Source organism: Balearica regulorum, chromosome 24, assembly GCF_011004875.1.
Source record: "Balearica regulorum gibbericeps isolate bBalReg1 chromosome 24, bBalReg1.pri, whole genome shotgun sequence".
NCBI classification, from domain to species: domain Eukaryota; kingdom Metazoa; phylum Chordata; class Aves; order Gruiformes; family Gruidae; genus Balearica; species Balearica regulorum.
Window position 1 is genome coordinate 7,723,797 of NC_046207.1, and position 18,196 is coordinate 7,741,992.

An 18,196-nucleotide genomic window follows, 5' to 3' on the forward strand; every position below is an offset into this window, starting at 1 on the left:
AGTTTCTAGGGACTTATTTAAACAAACTGAAGACAAGCCAAGAGGAAAACGTTAAAATTTCATGCCCTGTTTTCAATAACAACAGCAAAAGTACTTCAGACAAACATTCACATGTGCACTAAGTAAATTTTTCTTTTTAACACAAAAAAAAGATATAAACCTGCACACCTGAATATAGATCAATTATTTACTGTATAGAATTATGAGGCCAATTCCCTGTGAGAAGACATCTCTAATTGTGCACCACAGAAATGGTAAGAAATGCACACCTCCACTGAAGCATCTGTGCCAGTCACTGTTAAATACAGGATATGTAAGCAGCTGGTCAACTAGTCTAGTTGGTACAGAAATTTGTATGTTCCTGCACCTAAAAAACTTTAGCCAGCAAAGAAATAAGTGCTAGCACTTAATTTCTGACTACAAGTTACTCAGTAAAATAAAGAACTTAAGAGAAAAGCTAGAGCTCTGCATTGTGCAGACCTAGAAAAACTTCAGAAACGATGCAATAAAAAGAATATTGATTATTAGAATGTTCATCATTGTTTTGGGGAGGGGTCTCTGCCTCCTGTGGGCTGCCAGCCTCCCACAGCAAGCTTTTCAAACGAGGCAACCCCGTAAACAACTTCCTACTGAAATCAGCAGGGCTTTGCAGGTAGGTTCTTTTGCAGCACTGGACCTGTATTGAAATAGGTTTGTACACTCAGAGATATCCTCACCTGAGATCCAAGTTCCAATGGAAATCAACCTCGAACTTATACTTACGTGGCTGCTCTTTTAAAAAATTGCTTATCAACTGGTCAAAGAAATGCTAATTTAAAAAGCAACTTCCAAAAATCTCATATCCTCTAGCTAATCAGATGCAAGCATATCAGGTTAACATCGTCAATCAATGACTCCAATGATGGATCAGTAACAGAAATCACATTACAGACTTCCATGATTTTGCATGATGTGAATTCAAGCAGATTTCTCAGACAATGTAAAGATGCTTACCTCAAAATAATCACTAATTTTATGTCCTCTAGGAGTGCCTTTTCCTGAAAAGGAAAACAAAGGATGAAAATAAGAGTTGATATTTTTAAGAACAGAAGTTATGATGCCATTCTAAAAAACTACTCCTGTATTTTGACACTCCTTTACCTGTAGAAAGGTGCAACACCTATCACAACAAAAGCCTGCCCCAGGGTTATAGCTCTTGTGCTGTTGTTGGGAGGGTTTACAGCTGATAATTCAATTAACTCTCAATTCCAAACCTGTCAAATCCAATCAAACAGCATTTGCCCTTGCCAAAGTACTTAGAAAACACTAAACATCATCAAATGTTGCATAGGTTCTCCAAATTTCCTTCAAGATAAGGACAGAGCAAAGAATACTTTTACTCCTCCACCTTCAGGTAAATTACTGCATATCAGATCTCTCACAAGCACTCCTATAGGAGTTAGAGAGATAATTAGTGGTGGCTTAGTATCAGCTCATTAAAATTTAGCCCTTTTCTCTTATTATAATATTATCAAAGCAGTTCCGTCAACACAATCCTTGTCACTTTCTTGTTGAAGAACAAAGGAAATAGAGATCTGCCCCTATGCCCATTTGCTAGAAAATCTGAACTTGGACTTGAAAACACTGTGTTTTTCTTAGTACTCTGAGACAGCACTGCCTACTTTATACTTCAGCACAGTTTGTTCTCTATTTGTTACGGTGAGAACTTACTCTAACAAGGCAGGCATATGTCTCAAAAAGCAGGAAGAGAGTACAGCCTGTATTTTGAAGTCTGGCTGCTGTATATATAGTGACACGGGACCAAAACACCACTTCAGAGAAGCCATGTTAAGCCTTTGGGCAGTCTGTCCCATAAAAATGCAATAGTTTGTGCAAATAAGCTGTAGACGAGTATTTTACTGCCAATGAGGATAACAAGGCTCCCAGAAGAGAACCACACTATCATGGAGTAGTTTATAACAAGCCTGACACACCCTTGAGAAGAGCCATTAGTTTCCTAGGACACTGACTGTGCAAAACGTGCACAAATTACCAACCGTTCAGAAATCCTGCAGCAGGGTCAGGAGAACAAATTACCTTGACTGGTCTCATATGCTTCTGCTTTCCTTTTTCTATTCCGCTGGTCATTCTGTTTTTTCTCGGGAGTCTGTTAAGCAATACTTCAAAATTAACATTTCTGCAGTTATTCCAAGATTTAAAGAAAATACCAAAACACAGTAATCTGCTCCATATTCCCAATGGCCATTTCACTTCTCTGCTGCATTTGTTTCTACTGCTGGTACTTAAAGAAACAACTGCTCTCAAATAGCTACTACCTTCTGATATATGCACTGCAGAAGGGAGAGAACACTGTTAGGAATGAGGTTAATTTTTTCTTTTATTTCAGCTGCAGCAAGCCAGCCTCTACTGCCCAGTTGCCTCTCACATGGTTAGCAGAATAAGTTCACTTATAAAAATCTGTATAAACCATTTCACACTGATCACAGTACTGGTACAAGAGGTTTGAGTACAGACATCCAAATTTGCAGTCCAGTGGCTACTGACAGTCTACCAGGACGATTCATCTTGCCTGCAGCTAATGCTTCTTCCCAAAGCTCTTTGCAGATGGCTACAAGAACTATCCTGTCTACTGGTGCACAACTGCAACCTTACACACAATAAAGCAGAGCTCCCCAGGATGGCAGTCAAGAGAAAGCTGCCACTGATGCAGCAATTCATCTGGACTTATCCCTCAAAGTCAAGGGTCGGCTGCATCTGCTGTTTCCGTGAGCAACCAGAGTCCTGAGGGGCAGCTAATCAGTGGACAGCAATATATTTATGTACAGACACAATACAGAGCACAGGCGGGAATCTTGAAGGCTGCAAAAGCATCATGCCCCTCTGTCTGTACAAGGCTAGCAAGTCTAGACATGTGAGAGTGGAGGAGACCCCGGCATGGTGCTTTCCCCATCACCAGGGTCACTTATGTGGCCAAACCTGCTGAAAACATTAGGAAGCACTGCGCTAGAAGCAGCTTACTGAGGTTGCTGGAAGGAAGGATATCTTGTCATTTCCATCACCAACGTCATTTTAAAAAACATCTCTTATCCCAAAGGGTCCCAAATAATTTCCAAGCTATATGCGTTACAATCACTGCAGCCACCACTAAACTGTAGCCTGGGGGCAGGAAGAAAACCACAGTGTGCAAAACACAGCTCTGGGGGAGGGAAAGCAATGGCCAGAAACTTTGTGGTAAACCTAAGTTTCATGCTCTTTGGAAACCAAAGTCCAAAGTACCCTGTTTAAAGATCGCTGCCAAAAGACTTGCACACAGTAAGCACAGAAATCAATCTACCTCCTTTAACAGGATAAAAAGGATAAAGCTGACACAGCCAGAATCGAAACCTGGCTGTGTCCCCAGTGGATGCTGGACATCTACAGTCCCATGTTACAGCTGGGCAGTCACTGACATGTTATTGTTTTGGTAAGAGGATGGACAGGATGTTAAGACAAAGGTCACTATTGTGTCTGCAAAGTACTTTTGAGAACAGGGGGACTGAAAACTCCAGAACTATCTGGAGATTTGCTGTTCCAGCTCCTGTATGTGTAGAAGTCAGTGACATAGCCTCCTCACTGTGTAGTGAAGAGCAATTCATGAACAGCATTGGCGTTACTGTAACACCACAGGCTCCATTACAGCCTCCATGGAACCGTAAGCATATTAATGAGATTCAGTTTAAGTTGTTGTTTTTCCATTCAAGTACTTACATAACAAAAATTGCACACATCATTGTCTGTTACAGACTGAAAAAGCAAGGAATGGTAGATTGATTATGTCACCTCGGACAATTTAAATCACTCCACAGATGTTCATTAAAAAAAACCCAAATAAAATAAGAATGAATACTTGTTTTTTTCCATTATTAACTATACTTCCTTGTATGGAGTTTAAGATACGGTGTTCTCACCAGACACCTCATATCAGTACTGCCATATAAACAGCGGGGAAATACGATCCAAAACTTACCTGGTGACCGTGGGGAAAGTTCTTCAAATGCATAAGAAAATGCATTTCAATTTGAGATTTTGCTTTATTAATGTGGAATTTTAAATTAAAAATTTAACTCTACAATTAATTTTGCTGCTTTAGCAAGTGTTTTGAAATAGTTAATCCTAAGGCAGTGAGATTAAACAGGGACAAAGCATCAATTTTCACCTCCCCACACTTCCACAGAGCAATTCATAAAAACGCTCTGCTTTGTACAGACCTCTGCAAATTCACATACTTGATAGGTAAGGCAAACTTTTCCATTAATGCTCTCTGGCTTTTTATTTGGCCAAAACTGTATCCAAAACCAGCAAACAAATCACAATGCAGCTGAAAACAATTTCATAAGCTGAGCATTATGAATACTGTGTTTTTGGGGTTGGGTAAAATCTGCCTGATACAGTGGGAAGCTTCAAGGAGGACTGTTTCACAGCATGGTCCAAAGACTGCAGGGTTATGATCCAGACTAAATACCTCCACTAGTCCCTTTCACACTCCAAACAAAGAACACCGACACTCATTCTCACATAATTCCCTCTATGTTTTGACTTTAATCATGTCCACCTTAAACCCGATTACCATGAGGATTTGTGCCTGCTTACCTCCAATTCTTTATCACTCAGAGAACCCACGCTGCACAAGCTCTGGTTGGAAGACTCACTATTTAATGGACCCTAGTGAAAAACAAGCAAAGACTGTTAGAAACAACTTCCATACAAGGCAGATACGTCCTATCAAACATTGCATCTCTGGGCTAACTACGCTGCTCTAAGTCATGTGGATACAGCAGCAACACAGGTCAAATACCTAGGCACATGATGGGGCACTAAAAAAAAAAAACTTCAAAAGTGGATTGGAGCAAGGTGGACTGCCAATTGGACAGTCTTTTCCCAGTATACTGATCCAGCCTTTGCAATGATATTTCCATATTAATTTATATCCTAACTGTTCTATTTAACCACATCCACAAAACAGCCAAGGCCATATTCACAAAGTCTAAGACAACTGGTGTGAGAAACAAAACTTCTGATTTGTTGAGTGGCAGTAGTTCCAAGCTTGGCTCTTCAGGCAAGCATCTGCTTGACACTGGGCTAAAAATTCAGAGGCATCTTCCACCTGGCAAGGCAGCTATTACTGTTATCAGATGCTGGCAGTACCACTGATTCTTCTTTAAATGCGTCACTTTTTTATGCTTTTTTTTAACACTAAGAGAAACAACAAGCGGAAGTTGTGTTAACAACTGGCACCCATCAGACAACCATTCCCACTAGGCTATTTCATAGACCCATGCCTGACCTGCCAACAGAACAGTTGCTCCTACCAGGCTAAAGCACAAATTCAAGAGGCTGCAATAGATATACCAAAATAGTATCCAGGTACCTAGAAGTGTCTGCATCTTTGCAGGCTCTGCTAGATACACATCTGCATTCTTTACGTATCCAAGAATTTCTGAAAATTATTTTCTAAAATCTATATCAAAACGGGTTTTAAAAGGAAAGAAAAGTGAATTATGCAAAGTCACTGTGTTTTAGCCTAGTGCTCTGACACAAAAGTATACTCCCACAGATCTAACTTAAGAAATCTAGACGAATGTGACAAAGATATAAAAACAAGATTCACAATTACTGATGTAATGCATTAACAGGAAGAATGACATGATAAAGCCACCTCTCCATTAATAACTTGTAAGCATCTTTTCCCAAAGATTCATTCTATTTTAGCATTCTTATTTTTGCAGTAACCACTTCCCACCAATCAATCTTTCCTCAAGGCAAGGCCACTTCTCATTATATACTTGAGCAGAAGACTTATGGGAGGGGTGGGGAAAAAGCCTTAACACCACAGAGAAATCCCACCGTAGATTATTTTTGAGGGTAGCAGTTCCCCCTTCCTCATTTATAAGACAAACATCACCATCAAATTCAACTTGTGACACAACCTAGCTATTACTAACCCCAATTTCCAAGCAGGCATCCAAAGAAAGTAAGAGTTCTGTTTACCTTCTGTATTCCACTGTGAATGTTAACTATCAAATTTGTTTCTCCTAAAAGGACATGCTTAGTTGCTTCAAAAAAACCAAACCAGAACACTTGAACAGCTCAAGAAGCTACACACTTAGGATTCCCTTTTAAAAGCAAATGCTTTAAGAAAAATTGCAGATGATATTCTTTGAACCATACCATAACTCATCACAGAAATAGCTCAAGACCAGAAAGATATTTTACCTCATCTCTTCAGCAATACAAAAGCTTAAAATTTAGTTGCCTTTTAAACAAAGGAGCAAGCTCCCCACCACCCAAGGTGATGGCTCACAAATCTTATAGGTACAACTCTTGGTTATGCAATGGATTTACTCCTTGGCCAACAGGACTTAACAGAAGTGCCAACTCTAACCTTAGCTACAGCCACATGAAGGCCTCATTAATTAAAAAAAAGTAGTATCTTACAGCAACAGAAAGTTAATCTTTTCACCCATGTAAAAAACTTGTTTATAAACTGCACAAATGCTGTCCTCTAAAATCCTTCACTTCCTCTCCTGAACTCAAACCCCAGCAGCACGTTCAAGACATCAACCTTCTGTGCAAGCATGAAAGCTTTATTAGGTGCAGGAGCAGCTCAACAAATTAGCATTTGCTGGTCTCAGATGGACAGGCTGGGGTTCTGACATGATGAAGATGAAAGTGAAAGCTGTTTCCACATTTGCTTAAATCTCACTGCCTCCATTTTGCACATGGATAGCAAATGACAGGAACAGCTGCTCCCAAAATGCCACATTCGAGCTTTTCAGGAACACTGTGGTTGAAAGGGTATGTCAGTGGCTAACGAAGGGCCAGTGTTTCAGCAGTGACCTGTATTCCAGGGTCAGCTGGAGAAATAAACTGATGAGGCTGTCTACAGTTAGAAAAGATCTTAACATTTTTTCAGAAATACAAGTTTACCCTCTCCAGTACAAAAAATCCACTCAGCTTGCAGCCGAATGTAATGTTCTGGAACGCAAGCAGCCGGAAAAAACGCCTAATACAAAATCCACAATGTTTTTCTTACTTCCAGTTCCACAACTACCTGTACCAACTATTCTGCGTGGGAAATTTACAGCTCTAGCAGTTGGAATCAAACCGATTTTTTGCATCAACAAGAGCAGTTCAGTTCTGATCACAGATTCTTGAAGAGCAAAAAAAACCTGTTTCCTTTTACTTTAAAACTTCCTCTACTGAAACTACACTGACAAAATTGTAAAATTGAACTCAATACAGTAGTAGAAAGGGTCAAAAGGAACTAAGTACTTAGTTATGGAACCAGAGAAGAACAGCTTGTCAGATGTCTGTAAGTATCCACCCAGTTCACTGTCATGTGTATTGATACTGTGAACAAAGCAGAATTAATTCTTTGTAGGCAAGTTTTGACTCATTTCCACTGCATCAGCTTTCCCCTGCCTTGATGATCTTCTGGAGGACCTTCCACTGACACTTCCCTTACACTAAAGTATTAGGCCTATCTTACAGGCAAGCAGCTGAAGCATCTTGTTCATGTCAAAGTTGGCAAAAAAAGGTCTTGTTTTGAGGTATTTCAACTATGGAAACACAAATTGTTCATTAGAACATGCTGTACCAGGAGCAATAAAGATACAATACCTAGGACGTTTAAGGAACATGGCCTAGTCCTTAGCTGCACCTCTTCTCGCACAGTATGCGAGAGAAAGAAAAAGCAAGTTTTCCTGATCATCCAGCTAGATATCTAGTTTCACAAATAATCTCATGTCATCAACTGCTTACAGCAACAGGTTTAGACAATGGATGTAAGAAACCATACATCTGAGCATCTCCCCTTCAACTAACAGTCAGTGAGTGTGTGTATAAAATACCCTTCAAATTTATGTTTTATCATTCACCGACTGTTTATATTTAACTCAGCAACTGACATTGAATAAATGTTCAGTACTTAATTTAGCATGCCATTATAAGTGGTCACGACACAAAAGGAATTACAGGAACAAACCTGAATTTTGGAAAAAAACAAGTAAGCAATGGCAAAGAATACTAACATCAGAATATTGCTGGGGAAGTAGCAGTAGGGAATAATAAACACACAATAGTTTACACAGGAAAGGCTTATAAATTTTGTTCCTGAAGAAGTCATCTGCACTGGCTTCTGGCTTTCCTAGCATAGACTACTTAGGGATAATACTGCACCTCTCTGCTATCACTTACAGCCCACTCATCCACTGTACCCTGTCAAGAGAATCGGTGATGGGGCTCAGCAAAAATTCAAAATACGTAGCTCATCTGAAATAAGCTAATAGTTTCTACAGTGTTTACCCAAATGACAAGCACAAGAACAGCACACACTTCCTCCTCCGCAAGGAATTTCTTTCCGAGATAAGCTGGCATGCTCTTTTCCCTTGTGATTCACCTATCAACTGCTGCTTCTAAGTCTGTGACCTACCTATGCACAACAAAACCTCCATGTTGAGAAGTGGATGCAACAGTAGCAGGCGCTTTCAAGACTCCTACTCAAAGGCAAGAATTTAAAATCTGTCCACTCACAAGAGCTGGTTAGTCATTTCTCCCTTTGCAAGAGCCCTGGAAAGGCCATAAATGAGGCATGATAGCTGAAGTTTCAATAGAAACAAGTTAGCCTGATAATAGCTCCCATTGGATCTTCCATAACAGAGCTAGTCTGACTCAGACCACCCTTACCTATCTCCTCTTCAAGTCTATCCACTGCCTCGCATGACTTGGGCTTTTCCTCAGCCTCTCCAAGCTCCCAGAAATGATCCCTCATGGCTATCCGCAACTCTTATGTAGGGCAGTCTCCATTTTGTGCTCTCCAACTCCTCGCACTGAAGGACAGCTCTAGGAATTCAAGCTGCCTAGCCAGAGTCACCAATGTGGACTTACAGCAACATGCATTGCAAAATTCTCTCAAAAAAGTGAAATGGCTGATTGGTTTTCCAGTTACTCTGGTCCAGTGCTACTGTATAAGACAGGTTTAATTAACATATTCGTACCTTATTTCAAGCATCACATAAGTATGAGAATTACAGCCTGCTTATTAATTGGGCTTTTAGAAAATCTCGGTATTACAGCCAATAATGAAATCCCCAAATGACCTAGGTCTTTTTGCCACAAGAAGTTAATCTACTATCAGATCTTCACAGGTAACCTCCAATATATCAGATGGATAAGGAGATTGCAACAGCATTTGCTTGGCTTCCATTACAACTCAAGAGTTCTCTCAGGTTGAAAAAATAGTAGTTTTATTTTACTGACAGCAAACTGGACAGAAGGGTCATGCAATTCACTCTAACCCTTGGTTCAGGGGCAGAAATAGAACTGAGATCTGACAACTATTTCTGGGCTTTCATAGCCAGACAATACATTTGAAATAAGTAATATTGCACATGGAAGCATCCAAATAATTTTCAAGTATCTGGCATAAAGTCCTGGCACATTCTGTGGTAGCTGATAATAAGAGTTTTGAAACTTAGAATTGAATTTAACAAGTTCTTCTGGTGGCATGCGACACCCGTTAAAGACCATCACTAAGCAGCACCACTTCCCTCCAGAGAAGACATGATTATTCTCAACCACGAATACTCAGCTTGGTAACTTTGCTGCTAAAAATGTGGCTAAATAGACCACACCACTGGTAGTTACTGAACTGATCGAGACTGCTAGAGTGACAGAGAAAGGGTAAAGACCAAAATAATATAAGTAAATATTGTTCTTATTTATGAGCAATTCTCTTTTTGGTGGCAGATGTTCTGCAGCGTAAGTGACACTTTTCAGGTTATTTTAATTTCCCTCTTTACCTCAAAGAGGGAGGAAAGAGAGCACTAGCTACCACCAAGACGAATACTACTTCAACTCCAGCACAGTCATCTGGATCTACAAGATTCCGACAGCAGGACAGGGAAGGTTACTCTCTCTAGAAATGCTTCAGCCTTTTTAGTTTAGCAATAATAAAGTGGCACACACAACTTAGTTTGGAGATCTTTTAAAGACCAAACTTGTAGAAGATACATGTGTTCTGTGATGATCCACCTGGCCAAGCCTGAGGCAATTCATGTGCAAACACAGATTCAACCACCACAGTTACCTACTCCAATTCTTATCCAGTAAAAGTCTGTGGAAATGACACGAATCCTTTGGAGTTAACCCGACTGATATCTTAAAGCCAGCACCCAGACAGGGGGAAGGGAGGCAGAAGGTGAGAACAGGCCAAATTAAACAATGTTATCTAGAGAAACAAACTACATTTTGTTTTTTTGCACCTACTGACCCAAGGAAGGTGTGCGAGATGACTAGTTAGAATAATGCCTCAAGTAACTACACTTACATTTCCCCTAGTAAGTAAACATAAATGGGAGCTAAATAAGCAGAAATACAGGTAGATGTCGGAGAGGTGTCAGGTGTTAATTCAAGGACTTGCTTTGCGAATTTGGGGAAGAATGGCACTTTACTGTCAGGCAAGGATGGACACCTAAAGCATCACTGGCTTTTTGAAGCTATCTAGTGACCTGGATGAACCACACAAGTATAACAGTTGCTTAGAAACATTCCTTGCTCATAGATTTGATTCCATGCATTAATGCCAAGCCTCTAGAGAAATACATTCTCCAGCTACTGAGATAATTCATCACAGACTTGCAACAGAGTTTTGAGGGACTGCAAATGACATCGGTCATTGGGTTGTGCCTTCAGTTACCACAGGAAGTGACAGCACACAGCTATTTCCAAAACATTTTAGGATTTCTGTCCTCTACTACGGTTACTAGAAAGCTGTTCCAGAATCCCATGACTCTGATGGCTAGAAGTTTTTTCTAGTTCCAAGCCTAAAAATTTATTCTAGATAGCATAGTCTTAGTCACTCTCAGAAACACTTATAGTTGTTCTTTACTTGCAAACATGCAGGGAGAGTGAGCTTTAAAGCTGCAGTTGTACTGAGGATGTAAACTAGTAAGTTAGTTTTGCACGGGGCCAAAACATAGCCTGTATTTTTAAACATTAAAGAAACCTAACCAAACACACTAAGTGATACACCCAGTTCAGTGGAAGGCAGGAAGCTCAGTTACAACTGCTTGCTGCCTTCACCCAATAGGAGAGCATCTTAGATGACATTTCTTCCTTTTATGCAATAAACAGCAATAGAATACCTCCTATCCCAGGAGGATGTGCCAGTCCCGGTCCCACTAGATGGCACTAACTTACTCTACGTAGCTTTCCTTAAACATTTAATTGGAGAGAGCTAAAATTCTTAGTTGAATCATACAAATTGTATCACAGCTTTCCCAATATATTCCCTTTAAGACAATGACCTACCAATGCCAGTGCGGAGCATGACGGACGGAGACTTGGGGGGGTAGGGAGGGAATTTGAAGCACCAACCTGGGAGGGAATGTAGTATCTGAGATTAATATTGCAACCAAGATTTGCTGCAACATAGTAGAGTCATGCTAATTCATATCAATGGTTGGCTGATCTATTGCAAATTAGCAAGTATGCGAGTAAAGAAATATATATTGTTTGAAATAAGTGTAACGCACTTTAACAGTTTACTGACTAATACAAAGTACAACACTATACTGCACAACAACAGGTAAAAGTAAAACTCAGTAACAGAAGAGCTTTGCTCAAAGCTAAGCCTCCAAAAAATGAGGCTTTTTTTACTTGGATATGCTTTAGAAACAAAAACGAGTTTTCAATATTCACCCTACAGAGAAAGGGCATGTACTTTCTGCTCCAAACATATTGAAAACATAATTAAGACTTTCTTTCTGGTATCTTTTAAAGGTTATTCCTTTATAAGGAATAGTTCCTAACATTTTTTTTTTGTGAGCATTGAGTGTGTTGGCACTGTTTTAAAGCAACGATAGCATCTATGCTTCTAAGTTGTAGCTATTCCATAAAGTTGTTCGGCTTTATCTATACTGGTACAGCTACAAATGTTGAAATTACATATGTGGGGGAAGAGGCAAGAAAGAGATGAAAAAGTACATAAAAAGTTGTAATATTCTACAAAACAAGTCTTTCAAGATCGTAAATACGTTATGTAAGCATAAGCTAGTAAAAGCCTTAAGATTAAAAAAAAAAAAAGTCTTAAGAACAGGGAAAAAGATCAAAAAACTTAGCCCTTAACAACTTCTAGTGTTAATCTTCCTTTCTAGGCTACCTTACAGCTGGACATTTTACTTACTCACACTCCCTTCCAAGACTTAACCTTGTTGAGTCCTGACTGAAGTACTGATCAGAAAAAAAAGTATGAACTCAAACAAAACTCTTTTTCAAGTTCTGATTTGCTTTGAATTTTTTGTAAGAAATACAGCATCTACAAAGTTTCTTCCCTAAATAATTCTAAGAGGTTTCTGAAAATTATCTAGCAATTATATGTTTTACCATCTACCTTGATATTGTCCAAAACTCAGTATCTTCCTCAAAAGTAAACTCCTTATCACTGACCTAGTTTAAGACGAGTTCTGCCACCATTTCATTGCTCAGAGAGACTATCAATTAACACTACCAGCAACATGTGGAGAACTAAGAGCTTAATGCTAGTATATCAAGCAACCACACAATTATAATTTAAGTGCCATATTCAAGAAAGGCAGCTACTGCACAGTTATGAAGTTATACGTGAGGACAAAGATGGGATTTTACTAGCAGGCTGTGGATCACAGATATAGGAGAGCTTACCTTCAAATACTTTTTGGAGTGTGTTCTATGCGACCAAGTACACAATTTTAGCACGCTGCACCCATAAAGAACTGAACAAATTCCTGAATATATTAAGTCTGGTTACATGTTGTATCAAACACAGTAAACTTGAAACTGTATCTAACAAGTGGCCAAATCAGTTCTCAAATGCAGACTTGGAGAAAGGAGGAGACAGATGAGATTCCCACTTCCAAAGACAAAACTGTCTTGGATTTTTTGGGGGCGTACAAGCTCCCTTAAGATAGAGCAACTCCTAAGAACTTAATTAGCACCCAAAATCTTCTGTATAGCAAAACATCTGCTGATAGAGATCCCATTTTCATTCCTCTTAAACATACTTCAAGCAAATTAGCACTCAAACCACAACTATCGATACAAAACTGCTAGCAAAGCAAAATTATTGAAGTAGAAATTAAAAAAACAAAGTGCAGCGCAGGATGGATAAGCAGTCATGCCTGTTACCAAAGGTACTTACACTCACCTTAGCAACCCCGACTCCAGTGAACCTGGCCTCCAGTAGTTCCTGCCTTCGTGGGTCCAGGCTATGCAATTCTTCCATCATTTCTGCTGCTATGGAAGAACAACACTCAGATTATGCAATGAAAGGAAAGGAGAGAGATTTTAATATTCCGTGCCACTGACAGGACTCAAAAGCGCCTGTTCTGCAGCATAACCATGCAGAAAGCATTTTCTTGCAAGAGAAATACAAGATTACCATGCAATAACAACATGACTTTGCCACCATATTACTGTATTTAAACCACAAGCCCGCTGGAGAGCTTCCTCTTCTATCTGTTGTACCAGCCATTTCAAGATCTCTAAATCCAAGAAACCAATTATGTCACATTCTCCCACTGGATGCTTTATTAAAAGGAAAACATGGGACCAGAGTGTTATGACTAAATGCTTCAGAGCTTTTCAGCTGTGCTGCGTGACTAGGAGGGGAAAAAAAGCAACATTCTTTACCCCATAATTTATTTTTGGCCAATCCTGGAAATACTACATCTCCCCAAACTCAAGATTTCACTGCTCTGGTTCTTCCAAACACAGAAAAGGATTGTAAGAAGAAATAATGCTCATTTAAACCTTTTACTCTATAGAGTAAAGCTGCAAATACCTCTAGCGTAACAGCTGCTTCTATATAGTGGATGTACCTGAGGTACCTCCTGGCAATCCAACACAATGGATGCCAGTATTTGAAGGGTTAAAAAAAAAAAAAAGAAACCAGCATACTTGTGTACACAGGTTAAAAATCGGGAAATATACAATTTGAATACTGAACTGTGAAAAAATGGGACAAATTTCTATGTTCATTATAACTGTGAATCACATCTTCCCAACCGCACCAATCAAGTTCATTTCCAGAAATGTCTGTTCCAGTTTCATTTTCTGGACTAAGGTAGAAAAAAAAAAAAAGAGACACAGAAGATAAAGATTTGCTGTATAAAGAGCATATGCTATGAGGAAAGTTCTTGAAGGGCAGCAAGTGCCCTCTAGAATAGGCAGTATACAATTGTTCCTTTTATTAACTGTCCATTTTGTCCCTGCCATTTCCTCCAAACACTGCAGATCTCAGTTACGGGGGCAAAGTGAATCCATCCGGGGGCATTTACAACTGCTCTCTGAAATCAGTAACAAGCCTCAAAAACTAATGGGATACCAAATGTGATTATTGGAGAACCCTATTTCTACTATTGGCTTTAAAACCCCAACAAAGCTATCAGCCCAGTTTTCAAAACAGGAAATCTGTGCACTGAAGAAAATGACAGACAAGCCATGAACGCAAAGATGTTAAAGTACTCCCAGGTTTCTCCCCCATTACGGGGCACAGGGTGACCATCCAGGAGGGAATCGCATCCACACACCAGGATGCTGGTGTGGGTAAGGGACTGCCACAAGTTCCTGAGCCTTTCCCCCCACCGCAGGGCCGAGCTCCCTCCTGGGGCCTGGGGACTGCCCTGGATCCCCACATCATCTCTCCCAACAGGGGATGGCATTCCATCCCTGTCCTCCTCGACTCCTTTGCGGGGTGATTTTCAGCACCTCTCTCCCATCCTCCCTCCCCACCCGGGAAACAGAGGCACGCGTTTGAACATAAGCCGGTGAGTGAGCAGCCTTGCCCCGCTGCCAGCTGCTGCACCGCCTCGGCCTGCCTCCTCCTCCCCGGCACCCCAGGCAGCACCGCCTCAACTCCCAGGCCGGGGATTCACAGGCCGTGCCCACCTCTTCACCTCCCCCGGCGGCCCGGGCCCTCCGCGCTCCCCCGGACCGGGCCGGGCTGACAACGCCTCCCCCGCCGCCCCGCTCTTACCCCCCGCCCGCCAGGCCGGGCCGCGGTGCGAACCCGCGGGGCCTGCGCTACACCGTGCCCCGGCGAGGCGGGCACCCGCGGCCCAGGCCTCTCTCCCTCCGCCTCGGGGCACAGGCCTCGGGCCCTTCCGCCGTGACCCCGACCCGGCCCCGCCGCTGGCTGCGGCGGGGAGCGTTGGACAGCCTCCGCCCCCCGCCTCCACCGCGGCCTGGGGTCGCTGCCCAGCTAACCCCCGCCCCCCCCCCCCCGCACCCAGCCCCAGCCCCGCCGCCCCCAGGGCGGCCTCGGGCCCAGCGCCGGGGAGGGAGGCGAGGGGGGTCCTCGCGCTTCCCCCACCGCCCCCGGGCTCTCTCACCTGGCGCTGCCGCCGCTGCTGCTCCTGCCGCCGCCCCGCCGCTCCTCTCCCCTCCTGCCCGGGCCGAGCGCTCCCCGGGCACCGCTCGGATCCCGCCGCCGCCGGGGGCAGGAGCAGGAGGAGGAGGAGGAGGAGGAGGGAGGGAGGGAACCTGCTGCGGCGGCGGCGGCACGGGCGGGAGGGGGAGGCCAGGGGCGGCTCCGCGGCCTCTCGTGAGCCAGGCGCCGCCGCCGCCGCTGCGGGCACCCGGGCCCCACGCGGGGGAGAAGGGCGGAGGGGAGGGAGGCGGCGGCAGCGGGGAGAGGGGGAGGGAAGGTGGGGGCTCGCCTCTTGCCGGCTCCGGGAAGGAGACGGGGCGGGTGCGAGGGGTGAGAGGAGATGGATAGGCCGCGGATCCCCGGCCTCGCGTAAGAAACCTGGCGCGGCCGGAGTGGCGCAGGCCGCCGGTAGCCGCAAGGCCTCACGGCAGGACAAAGGCCCGAGGGAGCGCTCGGCGGGCGGCGGCACCCGGGCAAGTGGGGAGGGCTTTGGGGGGGGGGGGGGGCCCGGGGCTGCAGGGACCTCTTCGCTTCCCTGGGGGGAGGGGGGGGGCGGCGCGGCAGGGCGCGGGCAGGTGCCGGGGCCGGTGCTCGCCCCCTCCCCGCGGCGCTGGGCCCGGCCCGGCCCGGCCCGGATCGATTGGTGCACACACACTAGTGAAACCGCGCGGCGTCTCGCGAGATTTGCACGGCGGCGAGAGGGCGGGGGAGGGGCGGGGAGGGCAGGTCAGTGCGGGGAGGGGGGAAGGGGGGGCAGGTCAGCGGGGGCGGGGCTTACGCGGGGCGGGGCCTACTCGGAGGGGCGGAGGGAGGGGCTGGGATGGGGGGGCAGCAGGGCCTGCGGGTCAGGGCAGGTCTGGAGGGCAGCAGGAGGTCGGGGAGGCAGGATGGGTCAGGGGGGCAGCAGGCACAAGCTGGGGTCAGGTGCAGCCTCGGGGTGTGGAGGGATCTGGGGGTCAGGGCAGGCCTGGGGGGGACATTGTGCTGCAAGCACAACAGGGGGACGGGGGTCAGGGCAGGCCTGGGGGCATTTCCCCCTCAGGGGAGCAGAGGCTGACCTGCTCCGCCCCCCCGGGTGTCCCCAGAAAGGGGGTGCAGGCAGGGTGTCCATGCACACCCCCCCCCCACCCCAGTTCTTCACCCCATCTCCACTCTCCCATCTTTCACAGCCAGGAGTGACCTCGCTCCCAAAACCACCCTCATCACCCCAAGGGAGGGTGCAAGGGCACCCCAGTACCCACCAGCACATCACCCCTGCCCACCCCCTCACCCTGGGGACCCCACAAAACCCCCCAGGAGGGGGCCTGGCCCCGCTCGCCCCCTCGTTGGGGGCTGATCAAATACGGATATCGTGTGTGAAACACAACCCCGGGTGCCTGAGCAGCTCCCCATTAACCATTGTCCACCCTCGCCTTTCTAAGGCTGGGCTGCCACGACACTCAAAAAAAAAGCCCCAAAGAATTAAAATAATAAAAATCAGGGCTCACGCTGGCAGCAAATGAGCGATTACATCGCAGTTTATTCATCTTTCTGCTGGGCCGTGGGGGCAGAATGCAAAACGCTGCTGCCGGGCGTTGCAACCCGCTCAGCTTTAGGCTGAATCAGCTTTCTGAAAAGCAAACAAGCAGGGGAGAGGGGGAGAAAAAAAAAAAAGAGGTTTGTTGGGAAAGGAAGTGGCCAGGCCCGTCCAAGGGGAGGCAGGCGCGGATTAGTGATGGGAGCGGAGGTTCCCACAGCTCTATAAAGGATTCGCGTTCCAAAACGCCGGGGCAGGGAAGGCAGACGTCCGTCACCTTCGTTTTGCTGCTCGCCCAACATTGAGCAATTCATGACCGAAATGGAACCTACCAGTTTGGCAAAAGCGGTGATGTGGAGAAGAGCTGCCAGAGCTCTCGGAAGGCGACAGGGAAGTTGTATTATTTTAAAATTGTTCAATTATTGTACTTCGAGCCCAGCGTTACTTGTTAATTTGGTGTTGCAAATAGCTTTCAAAGCGCCTGCCTGTTCTTGCAAGTTGTGTTTCCTGTGCTTTAATCTGTTTTTTCGGTAGAAGAGCCACTCCAGTTTCGGCTCCTGCTGCATGAGTCACATTTTCAGCACAACCAGTGCAGGAATTTTTAAAATAAATAAATAAATAAATAAAGAGCATTTCATGGTTTGTTTTTTTTAAAGAAAAAATTCTACAGTAAATATTCCATCAGCTGGTAAACTAATCACAGCCATTTAGGAAAGCGCTAATTAGTACCACTTGCAGTTAACATTGTTCAGGGAGGTATAAATGTCATTTGTGCGGTTCAGTTTGATTTTGGGTGGAGGGAGGAGAAGATCTGGGAGCCATTACACCCAATAAAGGGACTGGCTTCCCGTACCCTTCGGCTCTTCTGGACCCCCACCACCACCCCCAGAAACTTTAAAAGGAGCGGTTCACCTCTCAGGGCACTGGTCAGGAACCAGATACCGTAACCCCAAATCTATGGCATTGTCCCCCCCATCTTTGTGTTTTAGGGGTGATGGGGGCCACTTTGATCTAATTTTCCTGTGCTTTTTGGAGGGAGCTTGCTGAGGCTCTTCCTCCTCTTCCATGCGTTGCTGGGGATCGCATCGCCAGGGATCCCATCGCCATCTTTTCATGTAGGCTACCAGAAAAAGAGCACGGGGCTGTCATTTCCTAATGGTGTTTTGCTCGCTATAGTTTTCACTGCAGTCAGACAGATCAAGGACTCTATTCTTTCCTCTGGCAGGACCAGATGC

The 18,196-nt window shown here is 44.5% G+C and overlaps 1 protein-coding gene across 1 annotated transcript in view; it reads right to left on the bottom strand.

Annotated features, from left to right (window-relative positions):
* The window catches only part of TLK2 (tousled like kinase 2), a 44,065-nt gene extending 28,215 nt beyond the window's left edge, over positions 1 to 15,850 (bottom strand). Inside the window, 6 exon segments of the mRNA XM_075775515.1 lie at positions 994 to 1,037; positions 2,077 to 2,146; positions 4,630 to 4,701; positions 11,350 to 11,415; positions 13,223 to 13,311; positions 15,408 to 15,850. Of these exon segments, the coding sequence (XP_075631630.1) occupies positions 994 to 1,037; positions 2,077 to 2,146; positions 4,630 to 4,701; positions 11,350 to 11,415; positions 13,223 to 13,303 (333 nt within the window). The 5' untranslated portion in view covers positions 13,304 to 13,311; positions 15,408 to 15,850.
* Positions 15,851 to 18,196: the final 2,346 nt, after the last annotated feature.